Genomic DNA, 14375 nt, shown 5'->3' with positions numbered 1-14375 from the left:
CTTCAGAATCACTGGATTAGCACAGAAGTAATTCTGTACGCCTGACAATCCTTGCCATCCTCTCCACCTTTTCTCGTTCAGCTCAGGCTGATTATTATTGTAACAATCCTCCAGAACAGCACGAGATACCTAAATTTGCTTTTCCAGTTTTCATTTCAACTTATTATTTCTACTCCTTTAAGCCAGTGCCTCTTCCCGATGCTAGTGGAGGGATAGCTGATTGTCAAAATGGAGCACTGGCCGTCAGAGCTGATACAGCAGGGTACTCGTCACATGAACAAATCGTGTTTGTTTAGGTTACATTTGATTTCATGACTCCACTGACTACTGAAAACCTTTCTAATATTCTCCGCATAAGCCCTGAATTCTTCGTTGTAGACAAGCTCTGACAAATTAGGAGGGAGATCCTGTAATTAATGTCTCAGATATTTGAGATATTTTCCGTTTAATTCTGTGGTGATGCAAGTAAGCCCTGAAGGAGTATGAACCTGTTCATGAATGCAGTGAATATTGGCAGGTACGCTCTTCGTTCACTTAGAAATCCTTGGGGATAAGCTATACTGTGATCAAAGACAGAGAAGATTGATTTTTTCCATCTAAAACTAAGTGGGTGGTGGGTTCTTGCCAGGGCTTGAGCAGAAATAACAGCTAGCTGCTGCAGAAGGAGGAAGGTCCTTGCCCTGTCCAGCCTCCCCACCTCTGGCCACCTGAGCTCATCACTTATCTCCTGCCGAGCACCAAGCTGGACCAGGAGGCCTAGAAAGCCAAGGGCAAAACCCAGAATGAATCGGACCTTCACAGCTGCCAAGGCATTAGTCAAAGGTGGCACATTGACAGCTACATACCTAAAGTCTGGCAAATTTAGTCCTGATTCATCCTGGGCTTAGTGTGCCATCCTCGGGTGGGCCTACGCTGATTTTGGGTCATGTCTTAACAACATTTCTGACTTGTAACTAATTGTCTTAGCAGGGGTCAAAACATTTCTGTGATCATGGCTTAAATGATCTAGTTCTCTTGAATTCTGTGTGTAGGATATCTACAGGAATAATCTGTTTGTTTAATCTCTTGACACCTCTGCATAAATTTAAGGTACCACCTTTTTCACACACAGCCAGGGAGGAATATGGTAACTTCTGACTTTTACCCATTCTCTAGCAAGATCTTCATTGTTAACTAAGAGTAACACAAAAGCCTTTCTAGGCGAGCCTTTACCAGTCCAAATAACATGAACTCCCAAGTATTTGGCAAAGCCTGTTTGAACCATGTTCAGTGAAAGCAGGGGATTCTTCATGTAGCACTTCTCCCAACTACTCTCTGGTTGGCCTCTGTGGGGTGTTACAAAGAGAGGCATCCCACAGCTCATGAAGGGCTTGTGATGTGGCTTGAAGCCCAGCTATTTTGGGTTGCTGACTTTAAGAGTTACAGGCATGGTGAGAAAAGGACACCGTTTGCTGAGGAGCGCTCTCTCTTACTTGACACTGAAGTCTATTACGGATTACCCCATACAACTCACTGGCATGTGGTACAATGTCGTAATATATGAGATGAAAACAGTACTGCACTTGAGTTCAGTCTTCCTGGGATCCCATTCAATGTTTATGTATTTAGTATCTCTTAAGAAGTTAAGAATTCTTCCGTGAGTCTTATGTCTAGACTTTCAGAGATGGTTTCTTTTCTATTCATATCTCTCACAGCACTTTTGCTCCTGTACCCTATAATGCCGCTACTTTCCTCCATTAAGTTACTAACATATACGCATATTTTTCCAAATAACTTAGTGCTTTTCCTGTTATGTCCTGGAGCATTTACATTAGGAATGATAACATTATTATTCCCTGTGGTGCCCTGCTGATCTGCCATACACTTCTGCTTTCTTGAGTGCTGAATACATCATTCTTCTAACAAACCTTTCCTGATGAGATTTTGAGTATCAGACAGATTTCCTTCACTGCCTGAAAATACATTGAATATGTGTTCTTTGTGGTCACTGGCAATCAGGACAAATATTACTTCACTTTAACCTGATCACTTATGTTTATGACCTGTGATTTGTTTCCTGAATACGATACTATCTTAACACCTCTTCTCAACATACCCTGGTATTACTTATGCAACACTGGCCATGTCTTTCAGGACAGCTTTTCCACTGGCGTTTTGACAGCAAACATCATTCTTCTGCCTTTAAACTTCTGCATAATTTAGGAGACAATTTCCCGAAGTAACCATTTTAATGGTCATTTTCCACTCCTATGATGCTTCTGTGCAGCTAACGAACTTTGCTTTAGCAATGTATACTCTTTGATGGTTTTGAGATCCTAACTTTCACTCTTTTCAGAACTGAAAAGATGTTTACTGAGCTCAGGCTCCGTTTCAGTGCTTTGGATCTGTTTCATTTCTCAACAGAAGTTCTTCAGCTACAACTAAATCCAGGTTTAGGCTTATGTTTCCCATTATGCAATTACACAAAAAAGACTGGAGAAAGCAAGCCAATACTATTTTAGCATTCTAAAATACTTTTTCTCTGATGCAAAGTTTGTTTTTTGAAGGTTTGCTGTTTGATCCAGGAAATGTAACTAAATCTTAGAGAGTCCCTTGAACTGCAGTTCTTGAACTGCTTCAGTTGATTCCTGATACAACTCAGTGATGTGGTTTTCAGCATAATTTGCCTTAGAAATCTCACGAGGGAATATGATGAGATCATACCTCCAGCCCAGTTAATCCTAGGCTGACAGCTGGGATGGCACTTTCTACGGCTTCTATCTTGGAATAATCTTTCTGTGACTCATTTTCACTTCAGTATTTCAGCTTATTAAAACATTTTGCACATTTGTAATCATCAGTTGGCCTAGTAATTCTGAAATCTTTCTTACATATTGATGTCAGACTGTGATAAATATGAAGCAGAAGTATTTATTGCTTTTACTTTCAATAGCCCCCAGTGATTCAGTTTTTGGTTTTGTTTTTGTTTTTTTTTTTCATCTTGGCTCTATTCCCATTTGCTGCAGGTACATTGACAATTTCATCTTAGAATAAATTATAAGCTTTCTTTTTAGTTTAGAACAAACTCTATCCTCCCCAAATTCCTCCCCAGATGCTCCCTTCCCCTGAACCTGTTTTGTTCCCTTCCTTCTAAGTTAGATACTGGGTTTGGTAGTTCAGATACAGTATACAGGCTTTTTTTTTTTTTTCTTTTTTCATTCTTTTCTGAGCAAACTGATTCACTGTTCCAATTTTACAGATAGGCTGGACCAAATTTCTGCAGGTCCCTCCGCCATCCTTTATAGATGTTTGATCATCCTCTAATTTTCGACTGTGATGTTAGTCTGCTGGGAGGCACAGGCTGCTCTTCAGCAGCAGCTTTTGAATCGTCACCTCCCTGAGACCTTCTGTCACCACCAGATGGAGTAATTTCGGGTTTATCGTTCATTTTCACTAATTACAAAAGTCTCAATTTTCACAGCGATCAAATTTGTCTGTACAAATTAACACTCAGCTCTGGTATAGTGAAAAGATATCATAAGGGCAAATAAAATTTACACACACACATGAAAAGTACTGCCTTGGCAAAGTCTTGGCTCTGGGAATTACTAACATGGGAGCGTTAACAATAATCAATAATGAAGTATAAATTAATAATTAACACAGCCTTACAGAAACAAGAACAAAGGGAATGGTTTATTGAGGATATTCCAGAGAAGAACAGGTTTAAAAGGCGTTAAAATACAGGATGAGATGGTAAGGTCAGTAGTATTTCTAGTGATGCCAGGAGGCCCACTGGGTTCGGTTGCGGTGTTGATGGCGCAGGACCATGGAGCAACGTGGCTTCTCCTCTCCTGCGTCACTTGGGGAGCATGTGTAGCACTGATGGGAACTCCTGGCTTCTTCCCCCATAAATCTGCTCCTGCACCCTGCTATGCAACACAGGTGTGGGCCCTGCAAAGACTGCTTACCTTTCCACGTGGTGAGAACGGCTGTTGGAGCCAGACGTGCCAGTTGCTGGTAACCATGAGATCAGTGCCGCCGGACTCCGCAGAGAGAGCAAGCCGAAACACATTAGTAAACCTGCAGAGGACTGAAATTGTAGACCGTGAATCTAGAGATCTCTGCCCTGAGGAACACAGGCTGAGGAACAGGGTTCACAAATACTCAAATGCAGCGGCAACTGCCTGAGTTAGGGCCTTGGAGGTGTGCATTTGGTTCTCGGAACAGGATTCAGGTAGGACAAAGACAGCCAGTATGGGAAAGGGGCATGTTAACACCTCGGTGACGGAAGACACCGCTGCAGGGACGTTCAGCCCTGGGAGAAGCGGGGTGCGCGGGCAGGGGGTGTTCCACGGCCGGCCGAAAGCAGCTGCGCAGGGGAGCCCGGTCACGTAAGGGAGGACGCAAAGCCAACGCACAAACCACCCGAGATGGAAGGGAAGTAAAAGGCGGCAAGAACTGCCACGCGGGAGGCGGTGACGGATAGCCCCGCGGAGAAGGAAAGAGCCTCAGCGGCTGGGCCCTGCCAAGGGCGGCCGGGGGCAGGGCAGCTTCACCCCACAGCCACCCCGCGGGGCGGGCGGCGGGGGCAAGGGGGAGAGGCGCGGGGGGGGGGGCAGCTGGGAGAAGAAAAATCACGGCACGGGGAAGAGGAGGAGGTTTGCGTCACACGAGCAAGAACACACGACGCTGACGTGTGCTCGAGGAAGAAGAAAATGACACAGATAATGCCAGACCGGGGACGGGCCCGTCCGCGGCAGGGGGCTGCGAGCAGCGGGGATGTGGGGACGGAGGGGAAGGAGGCCGCGCCCCGCAGAGCGAAGGGCGTGGGGGCGGGGCCCGGGCCGGGGCCCCGCCGGGGCCGCGGTGATAACGCGGCGCGGCGGCCCCGCCCCCCTGGGAGGAGGCTCCGCCCCGCCCCGCCGCGGCTGAGGGGCGCCCCCTGCCGGCCCGGGCAGCGGCGCATGCGCGGTGCGGCGCGGGCTGCCTTCCTTCCGGCCGCCATCTCGCTCCGCTCCGCGTGCTGCTGCCGGTTGGGCGCCCCGCCCGCGGCCCTCGCCTTGCCCCCGCTTCGCTCCCGTTCCGGCGCCGCCGCTCCCGCCCCGGGAAGGTACGGACGGGGCGGCGGGGGGCGCTGGGAGCGCTGGGAGGAGGTTGTTGCGCGGCTGGGAGCTGTGGATCGGTGGCGGTTGGGGGAAGGGAAGGCGGTTACGGGCTGGGCCTGAGGGGAGCCCGGCCTCACCTCGCCTCGCTTCCGCGGCCCTGCGCGCCGGCAGACCCCTTCCCGCCCCGGCGGCGGGGCTGGGGAGCTCCCATGCGGGGAAGGGCGTGCGGAGGTGTGCAGTGAGGGGTGGTGGCCGAGCCCCTTGCGCCCACCCGCCCTGCTGCCCGTCCCGCCGCCGGCTGCCGCCTGACCCGCCTTCCATGGGCGCTCTTGTTGTCTCCGCAGATGAAAGAAACAATCATGAACCAAGAAAAGCTCGCCAAGCTGCAGGCCCAAGTGCGCATCGGTGGCAAGGTAGGAGCCGCCTCCCCACCCTGCCCTGGGGACTGCGTGTGCTTCTGCACGCACACCAAACCTAGCACCAGGCGTCCCGAAAACTGGGATGGGAAGCAGCCCGAAGGACTCTCGTCTTGGCTTGGTTTGTCGTCAGGGGAGGCTGTGCTGCCGCAGGGATCTCTAGAGTCAGTTCGATAGAAGCAGTACGTAGTAGCTGAACCTCCAGCATTTTCTGTTTGGGTTTGTTATTGTATTTTACAGCACACCTGCAGCCTGTAGTCTTGTATCGGCTGTTTTAGAATGCATGTAGGATTTGAAGTGAGTAGACCTTACAGCAAGTGAGCTCGGGTATAGTTTTCGTAACAGATTATAGAGGGTTACGTTCCAGACTCTCGTCACAAATCTTTAAGATGCTCATGGCTGTGCGTTTGCCTTTTAGGACAAAGCTGGAAATTCTGTACTTGTCATACTCTTGTAATTGTAGAGTAACATGCTCAGAAGACCTTATTTTATTGCAACATCTGAATATATGTAGCTATGGGAGTACTTATAATCTGAAAATAAAAAAGTATGTTGAATATAATCATATGCTAGTAAACATTTTAATTACAGTGTCAGTTTTCAGGCAAGAATTTGTTAGTGATTTTTTTTATACCTGGGGATGTGTACACACAATATTTTAGCATACAAACTATTCAACAGAACTCTTGCTGACAGCATTTCCAGGAACTTTCATTCCTGTGTTGAATTTTTTTTTCCTTTAGCTGGAGATTTAGGCAGCCTTAAATCAGGGTTAATGTAGTAATGAACTGGCTTGGTGATTTTGCGTATTCTTTGCATGGGTTACTAGTTAAGCAGAGAACTGCTGTATTAGATTGATGATTGTGTGCGTGTTAACAGCGCGTGTGTATTGACTATAGCGGCTTTTAGTGTTTGTCACATGAGATCATGCATTCAGATAACAGCTCTTGCAGCTCTCTGGTTCATACAGGTCTTTTCGAGACATTAAGCAAAGCTTAAAATACGCACGTGATGCTGTCATTCAGTTTCAAAATTGGCTTGTGAAATACTTTGAATGCCTGAACTTGACGTTTTTAATTTGTTAGATAACTGGAAATTATTACTGGGATTCTTTATGGCGTTGCCGCCGTATAAATTGAGATGGGTGTGGAGGGGGCAAAGGGGGAAGAGTCACTTGTCTTTGTGAGAAAAGGTTGCACATTGCCTCTGCTGGAAGATTTTTCATGATGTTGCAATGCTGCAGATCTTACAAATAAGCTAAATATTATGTTTAGGTGCAGGACTATTGTAGTACTTTGTTAGGTGAAATTTGAGATTTTTGTGTAGAATATCGCTACAGGTAAATGTCATGGCTCTTCTTCCAAACCTTTTTAGAGGAGTGGCAGATGAGTCTGTAGTATTCCATCGGTGGCCTGCTTTACCCCCTCCTCTTTAATATAGAGGTAAAGGGGTGTGAACAGCATGTCTCAGCATGATCACGATAGAATTTGATTAGTAAAAACCTGTAATTTTTAGAAGCTTAAATCTGTGGAGATGAAAGCAACAGCTGTTTGTTTAAATTAAACTCAAATTATCTGAAGCTGGATATCTATGTTTAATATGGGTAAAAAGGAAGTACATGTTCCTACATAGCCTTTGATTCAAAACATTATTTTGAAATTTATTGAGAGGTCTTTTGTCCAGAGAGACTTCATGTGTACCTTATGTAGCTCAATTCCTGAGTAGTCAAGGTACTAAAATGAAGCCAGTTCTATTATATTAGTAGTTTTCAAATGGCTCTGTGTGCTGACCTGACAGTAGCAGGGAATGAATATCAAGCTTTCTAGACAAATGACTAAACTTTTGAGCTGTAGTCTTCCAAGTGTTAGTTTCATGTGAATTTGTCATTAACATTCCTCATTGTTTGTAACCAGATTATATGTTAGTGTCCAGCCGGTTTTCTAACTTCTACCAGTTAACTCAAAAGGTATGGCAGCCATTTATACAGCTGGGCAGCAACACATTCTTATTGCTAGCATGTGGCAGATGGGCAACTGGAGTAGGAGGACTTAGATTAGTAGTTACAGTGTGTCAAAAAGGAGCTTAAGTTTCACCTGTTCCTGGACATTTTATGTCAGATTTCACTGAAGCCTTACGATTGTGCAAGGGAGTATAGAATGACACTTTCTGCTTTTTCATAGGTATAGATATCTTCTAATATGGGACAGTTATTTCCCTGGAGAAATCTAGAGCTCTGTGTCTGTAGGGGAACTTAACCTTTGCTTATTTTACTTTCTAAACAGGGGTGGTCTGGAATAATACGTAGAAGTATTTTTTAAAAACATGTTTATAAAATATTTTGGGAAAATAAGTGTTCTTCAAATATGTGTGTGTAAGCCCATCAGATGGGAGATGTCTGTTTGGAATAAAAATTGAGTATTTAGAGTTTTCTCATATTCATTTGTTAATGTGTTGATAACTTTATGGCCTCTGACTATTATAAAAATTTGGCTGCAATTTAAGAGAGGTGATCTAAGGAAAAATGCATAAGCTTCAGAAATTACCTAAAACTCTGCTCATTCTTCAGTTTTATGCCTATGATAACAGATAAGGGTAAACTTGAAAATTTTCTTTTCTAAGATGCTGCAGGATCCCCATAAGCATTGTAGAATAAGTGTTCTCTGGTGCATTGCTTTCTGAAACCTCACACTTCTCACAGACATGCAAAGCTTGCCTTGTAGCAATGGAAAGACTGCTGCAGTGCAGTTGGAGGGGTGGGGTTGTGTGCACTGTGACACAGAAGCAGAACTTTGTATGTTAAGTTGATTTGTAGATGGCTGCAGAGTAGTTATACGTCCCTGAGGATTAAAGTTTGTGAAGAACTACTTAAGTATTAATTTGTAACCTTTTCCCCCCACCCCCAAAAGGGTACTGCCCGCAGAAAGAAGAAGGTTGTCCATAGAACAGCTACAGCAGATGACAAAAAACTTCAGTTTTCTTTGAAGAAACTGGGAGTCAACAATATTTCTGGAATTGAAGAGGTAATTGCTTCAAAGGGAAAAAATACTTTTCTATATAGAAATTTAAAATGTATCAAAATCAATTTCTTGGTGAGTAACATCCTAAACTTGTCTGTAAATTATCAGTAGGTCTTTCTTTAAGAACTTCAATTTCCTGTTAAATTGAAAAATCTTGCTTAACTGCTTCAAATACTGAATTTTTTTCTTGCAGGTAAATATGTTTACCAACCAAGGAACAGTCATTCACTTCAATAACCCTAAAGTTCAGGCATCTTTGGCTGCTAACACTTTCACTGTGACTGGCCATGCTGAGACAAAGCAGCTGACAGAAATGCTTCCTAGCATCTTAAATCAGCTCGGAGCTGACAGTCTGACCAGCCTGAGGAGATTGGCAGAAGCTCTACCCAAGCAACGTAAGTTGAAACTTGAATGCATTTCATGTTGGCAGCTGACATGAGACTTATTTGTATAGCAGCAGTGAAATTCAGTGCACTCTTGCCGTCTGCAAGCATATTATAAAATGCTTGTAAAGAAATGGAACTCTTAGATCTTATTTATAGCTCAAATCCAATGAGGAGTATAACCAACTAAAGCAGAGGCACCTGTCAGTATATCCTGCAGCTGGTCTAGGACTGGAAAGCTGTAGCCAAACTTGATTTCATGGTAGTTTACTTGATGTGGCTACCATATTTTTACATACCTCATTCATTAAAGCTAGGTAGGTGAGTTAACTCTTGAAGAGCTAGGTTTTAAAGATAAACTTTGAGTATGTCTGTTTTGACACTTTGAATGGAAAAATAAATAATGGGGAAAGAGACTTGAGGACAGAAGTCTTGCAATTGCTTTTGTGCCTCACAGGTGTGGTGTAGGTATTCCTTGCACGGGCTTTTTGATAGTTAGGAGGGAATTACACAGGATTTGTAAGGAAGTACGTTATAGTTTCTGTGTGTATAGAACAGTGTAGAGAACAGGACTGGCATGAGCATTGAGCAAGACACACCAACTTCCTATTCCATCCTTAAATTAGTAGAAGAACATGAACACTTGTTCTTCCTAAAACTGTGTGGGAAAAGTAGAGGAGGGACTTACGTATGTGATGTTTGGAAAAGGTTCTGCCGCTACAGGGTGAGAATTGGGAGTGAAAGACAGGCTTGTTGACGCTCGGAACATTCCTCATGTCCTGTATGTACGGTCTTCCGACTTCTCTGAAATATCTTAAGCTCATTCCTTCCAAGGTACAGAACATCCTAAATACAGAGAAAATGGAACAAGCATATCATTGTGTCCAGTTTCTGGTAGTTCTGAACTTGATTGTTACATTTTTTTTTTTTTTCCTTCCTGTGCTTTGCTGCCAACAAGACAGCCTCTATTTCCATTCCTAAAGTTGATGATACTTCCCTCCCTGTCAACTTCCCACTGAAAAAATCTTGCTAGAAGTCTTCAGGAGGTGGGGTAAACTGCTTCTTTCCTCATGGAGCTCAGGTCCTTCCTTTCTAATGTCACCTCTGTGGCTTCCTTGTGGTAGTAGTAGGGCCTGAAAGAAAAAAAACTTGCAGGATTTAAAATGATCGTCTAAGATCTCTCTTCTCATAACAAGGTGCGTATATTCTGGATAAGCTAAATCGTGCAGTTTTAATATTAGGGAAGCTTGTTTAAAGTGCTTGCTTTGTATGACCTAGTAAATGGCTATTCCTTTCCACTTTGGGTGGATGCCAAAGTAGTTGCACAAAACTTTCCATTCAGCTTTGTCTGCTAGATTTGGAAGCCTGACATCGAAGAGTGAAGTGTCTGTGATGATTGCATTTGCAGGTGCTAAAGTAAACTTAGTCTGGTCTGGAGGATGAGAGAGAATGCAGACAATTTAGGAGGAAATAACATAGTTTGCTTTTAAAATGTCATATTTGACACTACGATGCACTTCAGCTGTAACAGCTCTCTGCTGTTAAGAAACAAAAGGAGGATTAGCAGTGACCTTGTCCTAAGCCCTTTCAGACCAAAGTTTATGTGTTCATCTGTTTTGGCTCTCTATAAATCAGGGCACAGGTCTAGTAGGAACCCATCTTTCCTCATGCTTTTCTTGAAATCTGAGAAGGATTAATTAGGATAAAACTAAGGTGATAGAGAGTATGAGACAGCTTACCCTTGGTAGTACAGCCAAGAATAGCAGTAAAAGTAGTGGCACAGGCATCCAGGGACCTGAGATATCTATTCTTAGTGTTATACTGCCGTGGTTTCAGAGATGCTCATTGGTCTGCTACAGTGGAGATGGTTAAGTCTCACTAGCTCTAGCAAATACAATGGGAATGGTTAAGAAATTACTGAGTCAGCAGGGATGCGGACCAGAACACATGGTTACCTCAATGACCTAAGTGTAAAGTTGTGCATCCAGTTCCATATTCTTCTGACTTTGCCAGGGAACAATAGTATCTTTAAGCACCTCTAGTCATGTGTGTGCCTCCAGCCTTACAAGTATACCTTAGTTTTCATTGAAGGCCTAGGATCATAAAAAACTTTCTTTTCCTTAGAACTTGCTGATGTAAAATACATAAATCTTGAGAAACGCTGAGTAGTCAATAAACCAAGCTGGTTTTAAGGGAAATTGGTAAAATCGGTCTCTGCACTTGTAGCTGAAAAGGATTACCGTGCAAGGCACTCAATATACCTAGATACAAGATGGTGACCAGTAAACTGGTTTAGCAGGCATCTTCTCGTTTCCCGGCTGAGCTGTTTGAGCATTATCAGTAACAAAGGGAATGTGAACTTCCTTGGTTAGTTGAAGATTTTTATTCAGCAGGGGAACTGGGTAACACATTGCAGTTTAGCTCAGACTGATAATGTTTTCAAAAAACACAAAGCAAAACAACTAGTCAAGATGGCTATGGTGAACTTGACTGATGCTTTTGAACTACTTGCTCTTGCAGCTGTGGATGGAAAAGCACCACTTGCTACTGGGGAAGATGACGACGATGAAGTTCCAGGTAAGAACAAGCATGCAGTGGAGGAAAAGGAAGTGAATTTTGCTGAGAGATAACATGTGTAGCATAAGATTGGGCCAAGGATGGTAAGAGTTTTAACTCACTGTCACAGAATTTCTGTGGGCAGGTTATTTTGTTGTTTTTGGACACCATGAGAGGCTTAGATGGACTGTTGGTTTGAGTTAGCATTTTTGTCCTGTGTAGAAATAATAGCTATGGCTAAGGTAATTATTTAATATTCAGTAAGAAGGGTGGGAAGAAACTACTTTCTCACTTTGTCCAGTTGTGGGTATAGTGAAGTTAAATGCTCTTAGAATTGTGCTTTATAATGAACCATCTAAAACTTACTTGGTTGAGCAAGAAGAATTAACCATGAAGCTCTTAAGTTATTTGGTCTGTATTTTATAAGCTGAAAGTTTTTTATGTTATAAGGACTTGATATGAACCTTGGAAAAAAACAAAACAAAACAAAAAAACAAACAAAACCTAAAACGTTTGGCAAAGCGAAAGTGGGTCAAACTTTAATTTCAACGTTCTTCTTTTTCTAGATCTTGTTGAAAACTTCGATGAAGCTTCAAAGAATGAGGCAAACTGAACTAAGTGTCACTTTCTGAATAAAGTTAAAACTTGAAAAAGCTACATGGAGCTGCTATTTTCTATTGTGACTGCTTTGATTTTATTTTTATTTCCTGATGAGATCTCAAGATCTGTGATATTTGGAAATTCCTTGAAACTGCAGCTCTTTAGTTACTGCTTGTACACAATATTATTTTTGTGGCCTGATTGAACAAACCTATGCTTTGAAATAAGTCAGATTGCTAATGAATCTCTGCCTAGACACAATTTTTGAGTAACTTGTATACAAGCAAAACCCCATCTTTAATGAACTTTGGCATACAATAAAAATATAAAATAAACTTTCTGGTGTGGCTTCTTGTCAGAAAAGCAGGGAAGAAAAATTTGCCATAAATACTAAATAATCATAAAAGGTCTTGCTTTTCTGCAGAGCATCTTCCTTTTGCTATGGTAGAAAATGGCTCCTAAAAATTTTTTTCTGTGCATAATGGAGCATTTTAGACTTAATTAGTGAATTCCCAGTATTTGCAGGTGGGAGCTACATAGGCTCTAAGTCACATTGTAATCTGAACTTAAGAAATAGATCTGTGTTCTAGAAATAATTATTGGTGGTTTAATATAACATAAAATGTGCAAGTTGAGAGAGAACGTTGCTTGGCCTTGAAAAACAGTTGCAAGCTGTTGGCATCTTGAGGGAAATAGATACTAAGGTTAAATTTTTATCTTCAGGGAGTGTTTAGTAGATATTTCCAGGGTATACCTATTTAATGAGTCAAATAATACTTTCCCAGTATTTCGATATTACTTACCTGAAAATGTCAATTATGTGGGGGAATGAAGTATAGGAAGGGGAAAAATCCTTAATAGACTTGATGATGGCTTTTAATGAAGTTTGTATTTAGCATCTTCAGCTCTATTAACTAATAATTATATTTGAATGTTTCAGGAATACGTTCTTTCTATTGCTTTTGTGTGTTCCAGAGAAAAAGAGAACTTGTGTTTTGGGCAAAAGGAAGACTTTTCAAATTCTGGTCTGACCTTTGCATAGCTGGAGCTTCCAGGGGTGGGGGCTAAACTTCATGTTTGGGAGTCTTTGGTGTTAATGATAGATCAGATTGCTTCCATAACAGAAGCTAACCTAGGATAGAAGAGCACTCAACTACCAGCCTTCTAAGGTTGTATCTAGAGCAAATACTTCTGGAAGTGGAAATTCATCCTGACTTGTGTGGGATAAAATTCAGGGTAAAACTTTGCTACAGCCATAACATAAAGTTCTCCTTGTGCCTGGGAAAAGGTGGGGCTGTGTCTGACTTGCCAAGCACGTTTGTCATGGTGTAACTCACTGCTGTTGGGAAACACTGGAGGAACTTGTTCAAGCTGTGCGGCTCCTGTGGTTTGAGGTAAGGCAGCAGCCTGATGTGAGCATGACATGGCTGAAGTCAGGTGCAAGAACTCATAGTAACAATTTCAGTTTTACTTGTCTCAGTTTGCAAGTACTTTATTAGTAAATTACACTTTTAGCATTGAATTAATTCAAATAAAAAAGTGCTTTCACTGAATTGCAGCAATAAGGTAGAAAAACTAAACTATGCAAACTTGGGTTTTGAAATGAGGGTGGTGACTTTAAGCTAATTGTCCTGTAAAAGGTGAAAACCAAATTCTACACAGTTGTTTACCACACTTCCTGTGACTTGTCAAGTCAATAAATGTGTGCTGATTTTTTTTGAGAAATCAATAAGCGTGTTGCCCATTCTGTGATTCAGATATCTAAGTCCTCAGAAGTACTTCCTTTAAGCCACAGTAGCCCTTGCTTGTGAAGTGTTTCCTACTGGTTTCTGTCTCATGAAGTGACTTAGTGTCTTGCTTAGACGATCTAGGCAGTGTTAGCCTTTTCCCCATGAACGGACTTACCCAGCGCTTAAAAAATAAGATCCTTGCTAAAACAGTATCTTTGAAATGCAAAATAATGCTAATCCTGCTTATCAGCAGCCAGGTGACGTGTCTGTGGAAGTCTACTTGCTAGGTATGCTCCCAATCAGGAAATACTGGCATATCTCTGCATCCCCAGACTGTGACTGAGGATCAAGATACGATCAAAATGTGTTCTTAATTACAACAGATTCTAAATGGAAGTAGTTCTCTTGTTGGAATTTTATAGTAGTCTTCATGTCTAACACTTAAATGCTCAATCCTGGACTCAACGCTGTGATTATTTTCCCTTAGTAGTGAGCTTGGTTATGGTCTTCCTGGTCTGTCATTAACTGCTAGAAACTGAAAATATTTCTGTCAGTGTTTCTCATTAGCTTGAACTTCTATGTTACC

General features: G+C 42.4%; 1 protein-coding gene across 1 annotated transcript; it reads left to right on the top strand.

Annotated features, from left to right (window-relative positions):
• The first annotated feature begins 4963 nt into the window (after positions 1 to 4963).
• BTF3 (basic transcription factor 3) lies at positions 4964 to 14375 on the top strand. Its single transcript, XM_082337081.1, has 6 exons — positions 4964 to 5092; positions 5432 to 5500; positions 8410 to 8523; positions 8714 to 8915; positions 11424 to 11480; positions 12026 to 14375. Exons 2-6 carry the CDS (start codon positions 5432 to 5434, stop codon positions 12070 to 12072), a joined length of 489 nt encoding a protein of 162 aa, XP_082193207.1. The 5' UTR covers positions 4964 to 5092; the 3' UTR covers positions 12073 to 14375.

This window comes from Platalea leucorodia (genome assembly GCF_965183815.1).
Source record: "Platalea leucorodia genome assembly, chromosome: Z".
Taxonomy (NCBI): domain Eukaryota; kingdom Metazoa; phylum Chordata; class Aves; order Pelecaniformes; family Threskiornithidae; genus Platalea; species Platalea leucorodia.
This window is presented reverse-complemented; position numbering and strand designations above follow the sequence as displayed.

Bases quoted from the DNA above. Each gene is read 5' to 3' on its own strand.
- BTF3 (XM_082337081.1), top strand. From the start codon at position 5,432: ATGAAAGAAACAATCATGAACCAAGAAAAGCTCGCCAAGCTGCAGGCC. The intron at 8,524-8,713 runs GTAATTGCTTCA...TTTTTCTTGCAG, and splicing joins ATATTTCTGGAATTGAAGAG to GTAAATATGTTTACCAACCA. The intron at 11,481-12,025 runs GTAAGAACAAGC...TTCTTTTTCTAG, and splicing joins TGACGACGATGAAGTTCCAG to ATCTTGTTGAAAACTTCGAT.